The sequence below is a fragment of the Hoplias malabaricus genome, chromosome 9 (assembly GCF_029633855.1).
Source record: "Hoplias malabaricus isolate fHopMal1 chromosome 9, fHopMal1.hap1, whole genome shotgun sequence".
In the NCBI taxonomy this organism is placed as follows: Eukaryota; Metazoa; Chordata; class Actinopteri; order Characiformes; family Erythrinidae; genus Hoplias; species Hoplias malabaricus.
Window position 1 is genome coordinate 680001 of NC_089808.1, and position 15000 is coordinate 695000.

Consider the following 15000-nt stretch of genomic DNA (forward strand, 5'->3'; position numbering starts at 1 on the left):
CACACTCCTCACAGACAGTCACCCGGAGAAAACCCACGCAGACACAGGGAGAACACACCACACTCCTCACAGACAGTCACCCGGAGGAAACCCCACGCAGACACAGGGAGAACACACCACACTCCTCACAGACAGTCACCCGGAGGAAACCCACGCAGACACAGGGAGAACACACCACACTCCTCACAGACAGTCACCCGGAGGAAACCCACGCAGACACAGAGAGAACACACCACACTCCTCACAGACAGTCACCCGGAGGAAACCCACGCAGACACAGGGAGAACCCACCACACTCCTCACAGACAGTCACCCGGAGGAAACCCACGCAGACACAGGGAGAACACACCACACTCCTCACAGACAGTCACCCGGAGGAAACCCACGCAGACACAGGGAGAACACACCACACTCCTCACAGACAGTCACCCGGAGGAAACCCACGCAGACACAGGGAGAACACACCACACTACTCACAGACAGTCACCCGGAGGAAACCCACGCAGACACAGAGAGAACACACCACACTCCTCACAGACAGTCACCCGGAGGAAACCCACGCAGACACAGAGAGAACACACCACACTCCTCACAGACAGTCACCCGGAGCAGGAATCGAACCCACAACCTCCAAGTCCCTGGAGCTGTGACAGAGACACCACCTCCTGCTCCACTGTGATGCCGGAATGATGACTTGCGTTTATTAAACTGTGTGTAACTTTATTCTGCGTGTGTGTGCCGGTGTGTGTGCACAGACACACAGAGAAAAACTCACCCAATAGTTTTGAGAGACTCTGGAAATGGTGAGTAGGAATAAGAGGCTCAGGCAGTTCTCTTAGATACAGCTTCAAAGTTCCAGACACTGTGTTTATATCCACACTTCTCATTTTACTTATAGCTTCCCAGTAATCTGACAGTAAAGAACAAGGACAGGGAATATATATAAATTGCAATCATCCTGAAAACACAGGGTCACATGAGATAAAGTAATATGAGATAAAGTAAACACAGGATGGGGTGATACCAGCTCATACTTCAAAAATATATTACTACTGTATTCAATGGAACACTGAATAATATGATTTTATTTGAATATTATATTTCCAATAAAACTGAGGGTAGAAGTTAATTCAAACACCCAGTGGCTGCATGATTTTAAAGTTCCTGCTCTCCATAGAAACACTGAATGGGTCAAAGTGTTTATGATCAATATCTGAACAGTCGATAGAAACGCTGTCCTCAGCTTGATCAGAAGAGTATAACATCATTTCAACAGCTGGAATAAAAGTGCCATCACCCCTTTAGAAATGTCCTGATAGAATAAAGCATTATAAAAATATACATTTCATTTTGAAATATGCCAGAAACAGGCATTTAAAGGTGATGTCTACGACTGTGGGGAAACATAGTTCTCTCTGGTTTGTTGATGTTCAGAAGCTCTGCGTCTTTTAACGTGGAATGGTGCGTTTGAGGAGAAATACAACGTTTGGTTGTTTGTAGCTGTCTCCTGTTAAAGAAAGTCTAAACAGCCTATGGAGCAGAAGCAGATCTCGGCTCATGGATTTGAACGTTTGGAGACAGATGCCTTTCCTCTGCCATGAGCAGAGACGGAGGAAGCCTAGCGTACATTTACTGACACTGGGGATTCATACACACACGAGACAGGTCTCTGTCACAGACTGGAGAACTAGCAAGTGTTTTTTTAATTACAGTCATGAACAGCCCTTTAAAGGAGATCAGTTTTATTCCCCCCAAAAAAAGGGAATGGGGAACTCTCTACACTTACACACACGGACACACACACACACTCACACACACACACTTACTCACTCGTGTTAAACGCATGTTTAAGAGTCTGAATCTCACTGCTGACTCCTGAGACTCGGTATATTCCCTCCTCTTCTAGCCCCCTCCTCTCAATCTCCTCCACGCAGGAGCGCACTATATGAGGCACCAGCACACCCTCCTGTCTGAGGCGGACACACACATGAACAAACACACATTTAAAAAGATAAAGCACAAATATTAACCACAGAAACGTGATGTGTTTAGTGAGAAATTTACACAGGAAACGAACCCTGAATGTGACTCTGTGAGAGAGTATCTCACATGCACTTTATAACGTTCGTTTGCAGAACTTGCCTCAGTTTTGTTCTGTTGTAAAATTCCAGTCTTTCAAAAGTATTTTCCTGTTTTAATCCTTTACACCTCAGGCTTTAAATCTCATTTCTTTACACCTTTTAGTGAAAGTCTAGTTTATTTCAACAAAGGACTAAACGCCACACTGTGGGTTGTTGGACTTTATTTATTTTTTTGTATCGAATGTTGAATATAAATGTGAATCATACTGTAATTCCACTTTTGAAGGTGGTTCATGTTTGAGAATGAACGAATGTCCTCAGTGTTCAGAAGTGTGATTTTTCTAGGCTTTATGTTATAATTTATTCATTTATTTGTGAGTAAATCAACATAATTTCAAATCAACTGTTTACAACACACTGAAATACTGACCTTGCTACATCTTCAATTAGCACAGAGAAGACAGCCTTCTGCTGGAGAGGGATGAAGCTGGGTGGCTCCAAGGGATGGGGGATGTATTTAACTGATATGATCACTTCTATCAAGCCCAACGTCAGGGTCATTTTCTTCCACCTTTTTAGCATATCAACTGGATCTAACTGTCTCACACACACACACACACGAGAGAGAGAGAGAGAGAGAGAGAGAGAGAGAGAGAGAGATTGGTGGGAAAGTAAAACACAAAGAGAGAGAGAGAGAGAGAGAAAGAGAGAGAGGAGAGACAGAGAGGGAGGGAGAAAGAAAAAGGAGAGAGAGAGAGAGAGAGAGAGAGAGAGAGAGAGGAGAGACAGAGAGGGAGAAAGAAAAAGAGGAGAGAGAGAGAGAAATAGGATAGACAGGAAAGGAGGGAGAAAGAAAAAGAGGAGAGAGAGATAGATTGGTGGGAAAGTAAAACACAAAGAGAGAGAGAGAGAGAGAGAAAGAGAGAGAGAGATTGGTGGGAAAGTAAAACAGAGAGAGAGAGAGAGAGAGAGAGAAAGAGAGAGAAATTGGTGGGAAAGTAAAACACAAAGAGAGAGAGAGAGAGAGAGAGAGAGAGAGAGAGAGAAAGAGAGAGAGAGGAAAGACAGGGAGGGAGGGAGAAAGAAAAAGGAGATAGAGAGAGAGAGAGAGAGAGAGAGATTGGTGGGAAAGTAAAACACAAAGAGAGAGAGAGAGAGAGTGAGTGGTGGGAGAGACTCACTGCTTTTGCCTCTGTTGGAAAAAAGTCAAGTACATAAGCTTCATGCATCCGCTGACTTTGTTCCTATGGTCAGTTTCACTTCGATAATTTCAGAAAATACGAATGTCAAGGAAAAAGTTACATATATTCATCAGCTTTGACTAGAATTTAAATAAAAGCTGCCCCTGGGACATCACTTTAAAGCACAATGCCTTTTAAAGTTAGTATTTGGTCTTCAGTTAATGTTGATTAGTAAATTCCCCTCATTTTTACCTTTTCTTTCACAAGTGGACACCTGAAATAATCTGCTACTAAAAGTGTCTACAACCAACAATATTCCTTCAAAGCTCTTTCGTGTGAAAAAATCTCTCATCTGTGACTCTGACATTATCTTTTATTTTACCAAAGAAAACCTCTGGAGACCTCACCTTCAGGGTCCCTCTTCCGATGATATCCTCCTGAGGCTGAGAGAGACACAGCAGCCACAGGTTTCGAGCTCCATCCACCTGCAGCACTAACTCCTATAACTCACACACACACACACACACTTCAGGCCTCATGTTTCACGGCGTTGTAAGCTCAGCCCGACTGATATTAGAAAGTTTGGCAGCTGTTGATTCGCCGTGATCTGAATATTAGAGCGGGCCACTGAACAAAATTAGAACGTCTATTTTTCCTGTTAAACTCAAGTATACGCTGAAGTTATGAATGTAGCACGGCACACACTCCCCCTTATTAATAATAATCAGTTTAATATCTGTGACCTTCCAAAACATATTACAACATCATATAATAATACATAATAAATTAAATAAAATAATAATAGACATATGATGCAGATCAGAACTCCTGCTGCACCAGCACTGTCTCATCCAGCGTTACATTCAAACCAATTCACCCTAAAACCAACAAGAGAACTCTAAGAGACAGAGCTGTGCGTTTGTTCTTCACCTGGTCCCACTGTGGTTTCAGACTGCAGGAAGAGAGACATGTCTGTGCCTTTCTGTCAAAAATCTCAAAGCCATCAACTTCAATGCACACATAGACACCTGCAGCCACAGGAAAAAAAAGGGGAGGGAGAGAGCAGAAGAATGGAGGTGTAGATAAAAGGTAAACTGCCTAAACATTGCAACTGCAACTGACAATGCTTTAACACCAACAAGTTAAATACATAATAATATACTAAAATATGTCTGCGTGGGTTTCCTCCGGGTGACTGTCTGTGAGGAGTGTGGTGTGTTCTCTCTGTGTCTCCGTGGGTTTCCTCCGGGTGACTGTCTGTGAGGAGTGTGGTGTGTTCTCTCTGTGTCTGCGTGGGTTTCCTCCGGGTGACTGTCTGTGAGGAGTGTGGTGTGTTCTCTCTGTGTCTGCATGGGTTTCCTCCAGGTGACTGTCTGTGAGGAGTGTGGTGTGTTCTCTCTGTGTCTGCGTGGGTTTCCTCCGGGTGACTGTCTGTGAGGAGTGTGGTGTGTTCTCTCTGTGTCTGCGTGGGTTTCCTCCGGGTGCTCCGGTTTCCTCCCACAGTCCAAAAACACACGTTGGTAGGTGGATTGGAGACTCAAAAGTGCCCATAGGTGTGTGTGTGTGTGTGACTGTGTTGCCCTGTGAAGGACTGGCGCCCCCTCCAGGGTGTGTTCCCGCCTTGCGCCCAATGATTCCAGGTAGACTCTGGACCCACCGCGACCCTGAACTGAGAGTTACAGATAATGAATGAATGAATGGTCTTTCTCTTTACAGATTGAGATTTCTTTGTATTCATTGAATTTTTTTCACAACACTGTGTGAAGTAGATGCTGAAAGACCTTTTTTATTGTAGTCATGCATTCATAAACTGATACATCTTTTCTTGCAGTGACTGCTTTGGCGGATGTTCATTTTATGCCCAGTTTGTTTGTACGGCCCCTGGGCCCCGATAGAGATGGGGTGGAGGTGGAGGAGTTTGTCCAACATGGAAATGACATGAGTTGGCAGTGTATATAAAGAGCTGAGAGGTGGAGTCCGGGCGTGGTCCTACTCCCAAAATTATGTTGCCCATGTCTTCCTTTTTTTGTTGGGGTGTGTTGCAGGCATCAAACTCTAAATTCTAAAAACATTGGAAATATTTCTTTGCACTTTTTCAGTGAACAATATTCCAGTGAATTAACTCTGTTTTTACTGCACTTTTAAAAATACCCACGCTTTTCTGGAAACAGTCAACCATTTTTCATCCGAGTATTAAATAAACAAGAAGGTCCAATCATTTCACTCATCATTTATTTCATATTTTATACGTTGAACTGATAAGTAAAAACCCTGTGTTGAATAAATGACCTGAGAGTGCTGTAAATCTCTGAGTCGCACTCCAAAATATGAAGCTACTCTGAGGCAACCACTTTGAAATGTGATTAATGGATATTTTGGATGTATATCACTATGAATTATGAGTTTCACTCAATTGCTCTGGGATTTGAAGTTCACAAATTGTGTTTAAACGACTGAGTGTGTGCTATTTGTGTGTTTGAATTGCTTTGTGGTACATTTGCATGTGTTTGTGACTAAGTGAGATATGACTTACTCGCAGGCTGCTGTAGACCACAGGCCGAATGTACAACCACGCACAAGCTTCCACACAGGCTGTATTTCTCATCATCTGTAACCAAGAGTGAGTGAAAGAGCGAGAGTGTGTAAGTAAAAGAGAGAGAGACCGAGAGAGACAGAGAGAGAGAGAGAGAGACAGAGAGAGAGACAGAGAGAGAGAGAGACAGAGAGAGAGAGAGAGAGACAGAGAGAGAGACAGAGAGAGAGAGAGACAGAGAGAGAGAGAGAGAGAGAGAGACAGAGAGAGAGAGAAAGACAGAGAGAGAGAGAAAGACAGAGAGAGACAGAGAGACAGAGAGAGACAGAGAAAGACAGAGAGAGAGAGAGAGAAAGACACAGACACAGAGACAGAGAGAGAGAGAGAGAGACACAGACACAGAGACAGAGAGAGAAAGAGAGAGAGAGAGAGAGAGAGAGACAGCTACAGTGAAAGGGAGACAGAGACAGTAGTAGAAAAAACTTTTATTTGAAAAATGTTTGAAATGCGAACTACAATAAAAAAAACAGGCAAAAACAAAAGAGGGCAGTATAAGACTGCTAGGGTGTGTGTGTGTGTGTGTGTGTGTGTGTGTGCGTGAGTGGGCATGTACACGTATTTATAGCAAGTGTAAATGTGAGAACAAGTACACTGACCTGGCTGATAACAACAAAGAGGTGGCTGCTGAGTCATCCTCAGTTTGACACAGGAGTTGGCCAGAGAGAGTACGTCTGGGGGAACCGTCTCTATGTCTGAGAAACAGATGTGCAACACAAACACAACACAGAGGACATGAACATTTTAAATGAAAAGTGATATCAAAACAAATGCGACAGGGGTTAATACGCTCTGTGGCCGGGAGCTGGTGACCAAACCATTTCAGATATTTTCCCAGGAAAAGACTTCTCTTACCTTTATATCATAAGAAACTCTTTGTGTTATTTATTTTTTAAAAACACAGAGCTGAAGGTGGGTGAGCGATCAAAGTCCTGCCGTCTACAGGAGTCAGACAATGACAGTGAAACACCTGGTTTTAGACCACAGTAATGTATTAGTGCGGTGTAGGGCCTCCTTTTGCGGCCGATACAGCGTCAGTCGGTCTTGGGAATGACATACACAAGTCCTGCACAGTGGTCAGAGGGATTTGAAGCCATTCTTCTTGCAGGATAGTGGCCAGGTCTCTACGTGATGCTGGTGGAGGAAAACGTTTCCTGACTCGCTCCTCCAAAACACCCCAAAGTGGCTCAATAATATTTAGATCTGGTGACTGTGCAGGCCATGGGAGATGTTCAACTTCACTTTCATGTTCATCAAACCAGTCTTTCACCAGTCTCGCTGTGTGTAGTGGTGCGTTGTCGTCCTGATACACGGCACCGCCTTCAGGACACAGTGTTTGAACCATTGGATGCACATGGTCTTACTGGTGCAGTGTGGAGTTAATGAAGATTGTCCACCAGGCTCTGCTCCAATTTAGCCCTGACACCTCCCACACTACAATGACAGGTGTTTCACTTTCACTGTCCAACCCCTGTACCCAGTGAATCAGAATAGGCTCTGAACTCACTGAGAGTCTCAACAGGACAAAGCTGATTAACCCTTTACTGAACAGAAGGTGCACTCACCCTCTGCCTTCAGTTTGTTTATTGCTTCTCTCCAGTCCTCAAGCTCATACAGAGAAGATACGTGAACTATGTGACTCTGCAAATGTGAGAGAGAGAGAGAGTTACGCCTCGGAACCAAACAAAGACATGCCGCTTTATAAAACTGACTCGCTTTTAAGAGAGAATTCCTGCGTGTGAAGTAAACTCACCTTGCTGTTTGTACTGTTTAACTCTAAGATAAATGAAGGTTCATTTGTGAACAGCCAAAGTTCACAGGCTTCCATTTTTCTTCGACATCGATCAGCAGCACGAGAAATAGATCCTTTACTTTCCCTCTGTAGCACACACACACACACACACACACACACACACACACACACACACACACACACACACACACACACACAAACACACACACATATACACACACACACACACACACACACACAAACACACACACACACACAAACACACACAAACACACACACACACACACACAAACACACACACACTTGTAAAAATGAGCTGTATTTAAAGCCTTCACACTCACACCCACTTGTACCTACAAAACACTCACAGGAACCTGGGTCTAGAACTACACTGTTTCACATCTTCAAATTCAGACACACATTCACACCCACAGCCCTTGCACTGACACAGACACAGACACAGACACAGTCAAACACACAGTACCATGTACTCCTGAAGCGTGCGCCTGCACTGAAACAGCTTCGCTCTCATGTTGCTGATTTTGAGCTGAAGGTCTGTCGGCAGCTCCTTCTCCGCCGCCCACTGCACCTTGAGCCCCGTTAGTGGCATATACCAACAAAACCTGTAGTGAGGCTGTCTCCTGAGGTGCACATAAACACACACAGGGTATTATTAGTAAAATAAAGCTCTAGATGAGAACTCTACTAATACTGTCATTAGCAAACACAGTTTATTTAACCAATAAGTGCCCCCTTATAAAAGCCATATCCCCGTGCGAAAACAACTCCATTTTTGTCTTATGCAACCATTCTTTGTGGGCTTCTTCGTGGCTGCCCTGGAGAATCTGAATCAGTGTAAGGACCAGCCTTTTACCGTCCACTGTCTGAGATGTTGGAACCACAATAGCTCAAGCTCATCAGGACGGCTTTGGTGGGGATCCTTGGCTTGCTCTTAGCTGCACACATTGCCACGTGCAGATGTCACTTTCGAAATTCCTTCCACATCGTTTAAGATATCTTTAAGAGTGTGACCAGTAGGTGATAAAACACTTGGTGTGGCTTAATAGCTTTTCTCCGTCTTGTGAGCAGCCAAAATGCACAGGAGGAGGTTTTTAAGGCCTAGACTTTAGCCATGACTTGAAATTGACTATTAGTACTGCACCACCTGTTCTCCATGTACAGCTTTTTCCTCAAGAAACTGTTTCAATGGGTGTAAATAAACTTGAACATGGCACTTTTACTAAAACTGTACTGTTACAAAAGAAAAAGAAAGAAAGAAAGAAATTGCTACAATGTCTTACGATGTCTTGTCACTTGTTTATGTAATTTCCAACTTGCAATCACTGGGTGCAAGGCAAGAACACACCTAGGACCGGGGATCAGTCCATTTCAGGACACCACGCATCCACCCAGGTACTCACACAGCGGATGAAACCACAACCACAACCACAACCACATCCCTGGACCCTGGCAGTGACACCACATGAAGCACCATCGTATCACCGCCAAAACAAAACCGAATACGTTTGTATGGCTCTACCACAGCATAGAGTACATCTTTGTTGGTACGTAGACATTAGTGGAGCTCAAGGGAGAGTGGCAGGATTTACTTACAATGGGAGATTTATTAGATATATTTCCATTTCACCAATTGATGTAAACTTTAGAGCAGACATTGGTATTAACACGATCAAATACTTGGTGGAGAATTCTTTATGTTCAATGGCAGCTTCAAGGCATGTCCTTTATAATGAATCTCTGGCCCATTCCACTACAGATGGAGGCTTTAAATTCTTGAGGTTCCTTTGGTAAACCTTCAGTTGTTTTCACAGATTTTCTGTTGGGATTAAGTCTGGTGATTGAACCAGATGAGAGTCTCCTCGGTTGTATATTTCAGTGAGTTTGCCTTCCACAAGGTCCTCCCAAGCCTCATCCTCATCTTCCGAATCAATGGCAACCGGTAGAAATGGTAACCCCCATTTCTCTTCACTTCAGTCATTTGTATTCCACCTAAACCACGTTTCCACCTCCAACCGTTTTTTTCTGTAACGAATGCTCCCACAGCTTGTTCTGTGACTCTTTTCACATCATCAATGGCTCCTGTAAGTCACTTTTTATATTTCTGTCAGCTTTGTCATTTTAATAAGATAAAACCAACGCCTGGAACTCACTGTTTCGTCTGAACAGCCGCACAGGAAATGTTTAAGAGAAAATAGGTATTGAATGTGTATTTCACACTGATTCCATGAGTCATTCCACCTTCATGGTCTATACGCTGGATGAGCCAATAAATATAGGTGGCGCAGCAGGTAGTGTCACAGTCACACAGCTCCAGGGGCTTCGGGAGATTGTGGGTTCAATTCCCGCTCCGGGTGACTGTCTGTGAGGAGTGTGGTGTGTTCTCCCTGTGTCTGCGTGGGTTTCCTCAGGGTGACTGTCTGTGAGGAGTGTGGTGTGTTCTCTCTGTGTCTGCGTGGGTTTCCTCCAGGTGACTGTCTGTGAGGAGTGTGGTGTGTTCTCTCTGTGTCTGCGTGGGTTTCCTCCGGGTGACTGTCTGTGAGGAGTGTGGTGTGTTCTCCCTGTGTCAGCGTGGGTTTCCTCCGGGTGACTGTCTGTGAGAAGTGTGGTGTGTTCTCCCTGTGTCTGTGTGGGTTTCCTCCAGGTGACTGTCTGTGAGGAGTGTGGTGTGTTCTCCCTGTGTCTGTGTGGGTTTCCTCCGGGTGACTGTCTGTGGAGAGTGTGGTGTGTTCTCTCTGTGTCTGCGTGGGTTTCCTCCAGGTGACTGTCTGTGAGGAGCGTGGTGTGTTCTCCCTGTGTCAGCGTGGGTTTCCTCCGGGTGACTGTCTGTGAGAAGTGTGGTGTGTTCTCCCTGTGTCAGCGTGGGTTTCCTCCGGGTGACTGTCTGTGAGAAGTGTGGTGTGTTCTCCCTGTGTCAGCGTGGGTTTCCTCAGGGTGACTGTCTGTGAGGAGTGTGGTGTGTTCTCTCTGTGTCTGCGTGGGTTTCCTCCGGGTGACTGTCTGTGAGAAGTGTGGTGTGTTCTCCCTGTGTCAGCGTGGGTTTCCTCCGGGTGACTGTCTGTGAGGAGTGTGGTGTGTTCTCCCTGTGTCAGCGTGGGTTTCCTCCGGGTGACTGTCTGTGAGAAGTGTGGTGTGTTCTCCCTGTGTCAGCGTGGGTTTCCTCAGGGTGACTGTCTGTGAGAAGTGTGGTGTGTTCTCCCTGTGTCAGCGTGGGTTTCCTCCGGGTGACTGTCTGTGAGGAGTGTGGTGTGTTCTCCCTGTGTCTGCGTGGGTTTCCTCAGGGTGACTGTCTGTGAGGAGTGTGGTGTGTTCTCTCTGTGTCTGCGTGGGTTTCCTCCAGGTGACTGTCTGTGAGGAGTGTGGTGTGTTCTCCCTGTGTCAGCGTGGGTTTCCTCCGGGTGACTGTCTGTGAGAAGTGTGGTGTGTTCTCCCTGTGTCAGCGTGGGTTTCCTCCGGGTGACTGTCTGTGAGAAGTGTGGTGTGTTCTCCCTGTGTCAGCGTGGGTTTCCTCAGGGTGACTGTCTGTGAGGAGTGTGGTGTGTTCTCTCTGTGTCTGCGTGGGTTTCCTCCGGGTGACTGTCTGTGAGAAGTGTGGTGTGTTCTCCCTGTGTCAGCGTGGGTTTCCTCCGGGTGACTGTCTGTGAGGAGTGTGGTGTGTTCTCCCTGTGTCAGCGTGGGTTTCCTCCGGGTGACTGTCTGTGAGAAGTGTGGTGTGTTCTCCCTGTGTCAGCGTGGGTTTCCTCAGGGTGACTGTCTGTGAGAAGTGTGGTGTGTTCTCCCTGTGTCAGCGTGGGTTTCCTCCGGGTGACTGTCTGTGAGGAGTGTGGTGTGTTCTCCCTGTGTCTGCGTGGGTTTCCTCAGGGTGACTGTCTGTGAGGAGTGTGGTGTGTTCTCTCTGTGTCAGCGTGGGTTTCCTCCGGGTGACTGTCTGTGAGGAGTGTGGTGTGTTCTCCCTGTGTCTGCGTGGGTTTCCTCAGGGTGACTGTCTGTGAGGAGTGTGGTGTGTTCTCTCTGTGTCTGCGTGGGTTTCCTCCAGGTGACTGTCTGTGAGGAGTGTGGTGTGTTCTCCCTGTGTCAGCGTGGGTTTCCTCCGGGTGACTGTCTGTGAGAAGTGTGGTGTGTTCTCCCTGTGTCAGCGTGGGTTTCCTCCGGGTGACTGTCTGTGAGAAGTGTGGTGTGTTCTCCCTGTGTCTGTGTGGGTTTCCTCCGGGTGACTGTCTGTGAGGAGTGTGGTGTGTTCTCCCTGTGTCTGTGTGGGTTTCCTCCGGGTGACTGTCTGTGGAGAGTGTGGTGTGTTCTCCCTGTGTCTGCGTGGGTTTCCTCCCACAGTTCAAAAACACATGTTGGTAGGTGAATTGGCGACTCAAAAGTGTCCGTAGGTGTGAGTGAATCTGTGTGAGTGTGTGTTGCCCTGTGAAGGACTGGCGCCCCCTCCAGGATGTATTCCTGCCTTGCGCCCATTGATTCCAGGTTGTCTCTGGACCCACCGCGACCCTGAACTGGATAAGGGTTACAGATAATGAATGAATGAATGAATGCAGCCAAGTGCATTTGTAGTAAAGCTACCTCCTGATACAGAGAAGTGAAACAAATGAAGCTTCCTTTTACCTAAAAAGTTACATAGATGTCACCTACCCCATTGTTGCACCCTTGAGTTTGACACAAAGCAGCAGGTCTGTGTACAGAAACAGGTGTCTGAGGCTCCGTCCACCCTCACAGACATCGACTACAAAACCATCACGTATTAACTGACGCCTCTGTGAAGAATCAGAGCACACAGACGAGCAAAATCAACAACAACGAAAGTAACAACACGTCATGACATATAGTTTTCCCCCTGCCCTCCAGCTTCACTGTCGTTGTCGAGTAGAGAAACAACATGAATATTTAGACATATTTATATTTACAACTCATGCTACAGCTGATGAACGTGGGATCATTGTTTAAACTGTACTCCACAGAAGAAAATGAGAAATAAAAAGCTGTTTTTCTGAGCAGTAAGAGGTTATTTGCTCAAAAACAAACCAATAAATAAATATTATAAGAGCATTATTACAGTCAGCAGTGACATTCTGTGTGAAGGTGTTGAAATCTCTCCTAGTGGTAGTCCATCATTAACTGAGATTATCATCCTACACCTGGTTTTACAGGGGATTGTAAATACGTCCTTATGTTAAATCAAGTGTGCTGTGGATTTCTCTTATTCATGAGCTCAAGGAGAATATCTGGAAACAAACAACTGTATAATTACTGTTATTGTAATGATATGGGATTTATACGAGTGCTAGGTTTAATGAGGTATTATTTTAACTAATAATAATAATCCTGGGATCCTACAACTTTTGCACGATACTTTCCATATGTGTGTGTGTGTGTGTGTGTGTCTTTAGGAACCTCTCCTCTGCTGAGAGTAACAGCTGTTTTCTGCTGTGACCCCTCGTTGACCCCACACAGGAAGCTGCTGGAGACACGGAGCGCTTCCTGTAGCAGTGTATAGTCATGGTGGTCACATGGTGTGTGTTTCAGAAGGTCCTGAGGAGAACAGACACAACAGGTCACAAATGCTATGAAAAGAACAGAAAAAAAATGAATGAAGAATCAGGACTATATTAATATATCAATCGCCTGAAACCACATTAAAATTATGTGATGATAGTATTCCATTCCCATTATAGAGATGAAATCTTCTCACGTGCAGCACCAAGGTGGTCTTCGTCACTCTGTCCAGAGGCTTGTAGAGGAGCGCTGCCACATGAGACACATGAATGAAACATGTACAGAAACGTTTATAGAGATGTGCTCTGTGTACAGAAGGTTTGAATCTTTCTTTACCTTCAAAGGTGTATTTCATTCTGGAGCTTTCTGGCCCCTTGGTGGACATCATGCTCTAAAAAACAAGAACGTGAGCGGGAACAGAAGGGTATAAATTCCACTAGACAACTAACAGTTCATCTATTTTACAATTATTTCACTGCGCACACCTCAGCAAGGATTCTGAATCGCGGGTCTGTCTGGGTGCACTTCTTCACGATCCGAACTGCACTCTCATAATTGTCAATGAAGCCTCTGTAGAGTCCTAAGTGGCTCACCTAGGCATCGACAACGTAAACAGACACACTACTGCTCAGCGTTAACCGGTGGCTGGTGTTGTGTGCAGAAACCACATAAAGAGATGTGTCAGAAACCAATAACATACAACAAAGAAAAACACAAACTTACAAACTTTAGGAAGAGCTCTCCCACTGACAGGTGTGTGTGCTGCAGCTGGACAGGAAGCCCTTGTTCCACGTCCACAAACTGCAGCTTGGCTTTGAGGCTGCCGTGGAACGTTTGGTGGAGGTCTCTGAGCTCTGGAAGCTGGTAGAACACTGTTTGAACCTGCTCAATGGACAGCACGGGCTGAGATGTACCCGCTGAAGCCCTCAGGGCCTTCATGGGCTGGAGAGAGACATAAGACAGATTTACGGAGAGAGGCAGCTTTAAAATCTGTGAAAGAACATGAACATTCTGCAAATGTTGGCTCCTGGGGTTGTGGGATTGAGCCCTGCTCCAGTTGGCTCCAGAGGTGTTTGGTGTTCTACCAGTGTCTGAGTGAGTTTACTCTGGCGCTCCTGTTTCCTCCCACAGCCCACAAACATGTGTTGGTAGGTGGAGTGGCTACTCCAAAGTGTCCATCGATGTGAGGGTGAGAATTACAGTTTGTCTCAGTCGCTTTGGAGCATTTCTCGAATCAAACAGCACCACGCCCTGATTACTGTCAAATGCCTGTAACTCCCTCAGAATCCTTAGTTCATGTCCCAGAGTGAGGTTTTTATGTGTATGGACGTGTCAGTGTCCTCAGAATGACAGGACCTTGTGTGGTTGATGATGAACAGGACAGTCGTAATGTTTACCACACTGTCAGTGCATCAGGAACAACTCTGTAAGGGTTTTTCTGAATATTTCTGATGACACTGAAAATGCACGAGGCTCCACTTTTACTGTGAGGTGCCTATAAACAATTCAAAGTTTCATTACTGTATGTGGGAGACTGACTGGAAGAGACTGGATAAGATTGATGTTCATGCTTTGTCCTGGTCATAATGAGACAGAAAAGAAAGACACGACTCTTTAGCACAAAAAAAAAAAAGTCTGACAAATCAGTAAAATCAGCACAGGAAACACTCTTTTGGCAGAGACGTACATATAAATCTGCATGGGAAATTACACTAGAGTCGATCTAGACCTCCTGAGGCTCCGGTCTGTTTGGCCACAGACTCTCATCGACATCACATCTGATAGCGTCCCTTGCAACGCAGCGTGGACGTCTTATCCATCAGCTGTGATGTCCTCACATGCTGCATCCAGGTCATCTGAGTACGTGGCTGTCCTCTTACT

The 15000-nt window shown here is 45.5% G+C and overlaps 1 protein-coding gene across 3 annotated transcripts in view; it reads right to left on the minus strand.

Annotated features, from left to right (window-relative positions):
* The window catches only part of si:dkey-33c9.6 (active breakpoint cluster region-related protein), a 24098-nt gene that overhangs the window by 2533 nt on the left and 6565 nt on the right, over window positions 1–15000 (minus strand). For all 3 annotated transcript variants that reach the window (XM_066681550.1, XM_066681548.1, XM_066681549.1), the window contains 16 exons: window positions 13843–14061; window positions 13605–13712; window positions 13456–13510; window positions 13316–13368; window positions 13018–13155; window positions 12259–12380; window positions 8090–8246; window positions 7606–7731; window positions 7418–7493; window positions 6452–6547; window positions 5796–5870; window positions 4193–4290; window positions 3670–3762; window positions 2512–2678; window positions 1831–1970; window positions 776–910 (listed from right to left, as the gene is read on the minus strand). In XM_066681550.1, coding sequence (XP_066537647.1) covers window positions 776–910; window positions 1831–1970; window positions 2512–2678; window positions 3670–3762; window positions 4193–4290; window positions 5796–5870; window positions 6452–6547; window positions 7418–7493; window positions 7606–7731; window positions 8090–8246; window positions 12259–12380; window positions 13018–13155; window positions 13316–13368; window positions 13456–13510; window positions 13605–13712; window positions 13843–14061 — 1858 coding nt within the window. The remainder of the gene's footprint in view (window positions 1–775; window positions 911–1830; window positions 1971–2511; window positions 2679–3669; window positions 3763–4192; window positions 4291–5795; window positions 5871–6451; window positions 6548–7417; window positions 7494–7605; window positions 7732–8089; window positions 8247–12258; window positions 12381–13017; window positions 13156–13315; window positions 13369–13455; window positions 13511–13604; window positions 13713–13842; window positions 14062–15000) is intronic.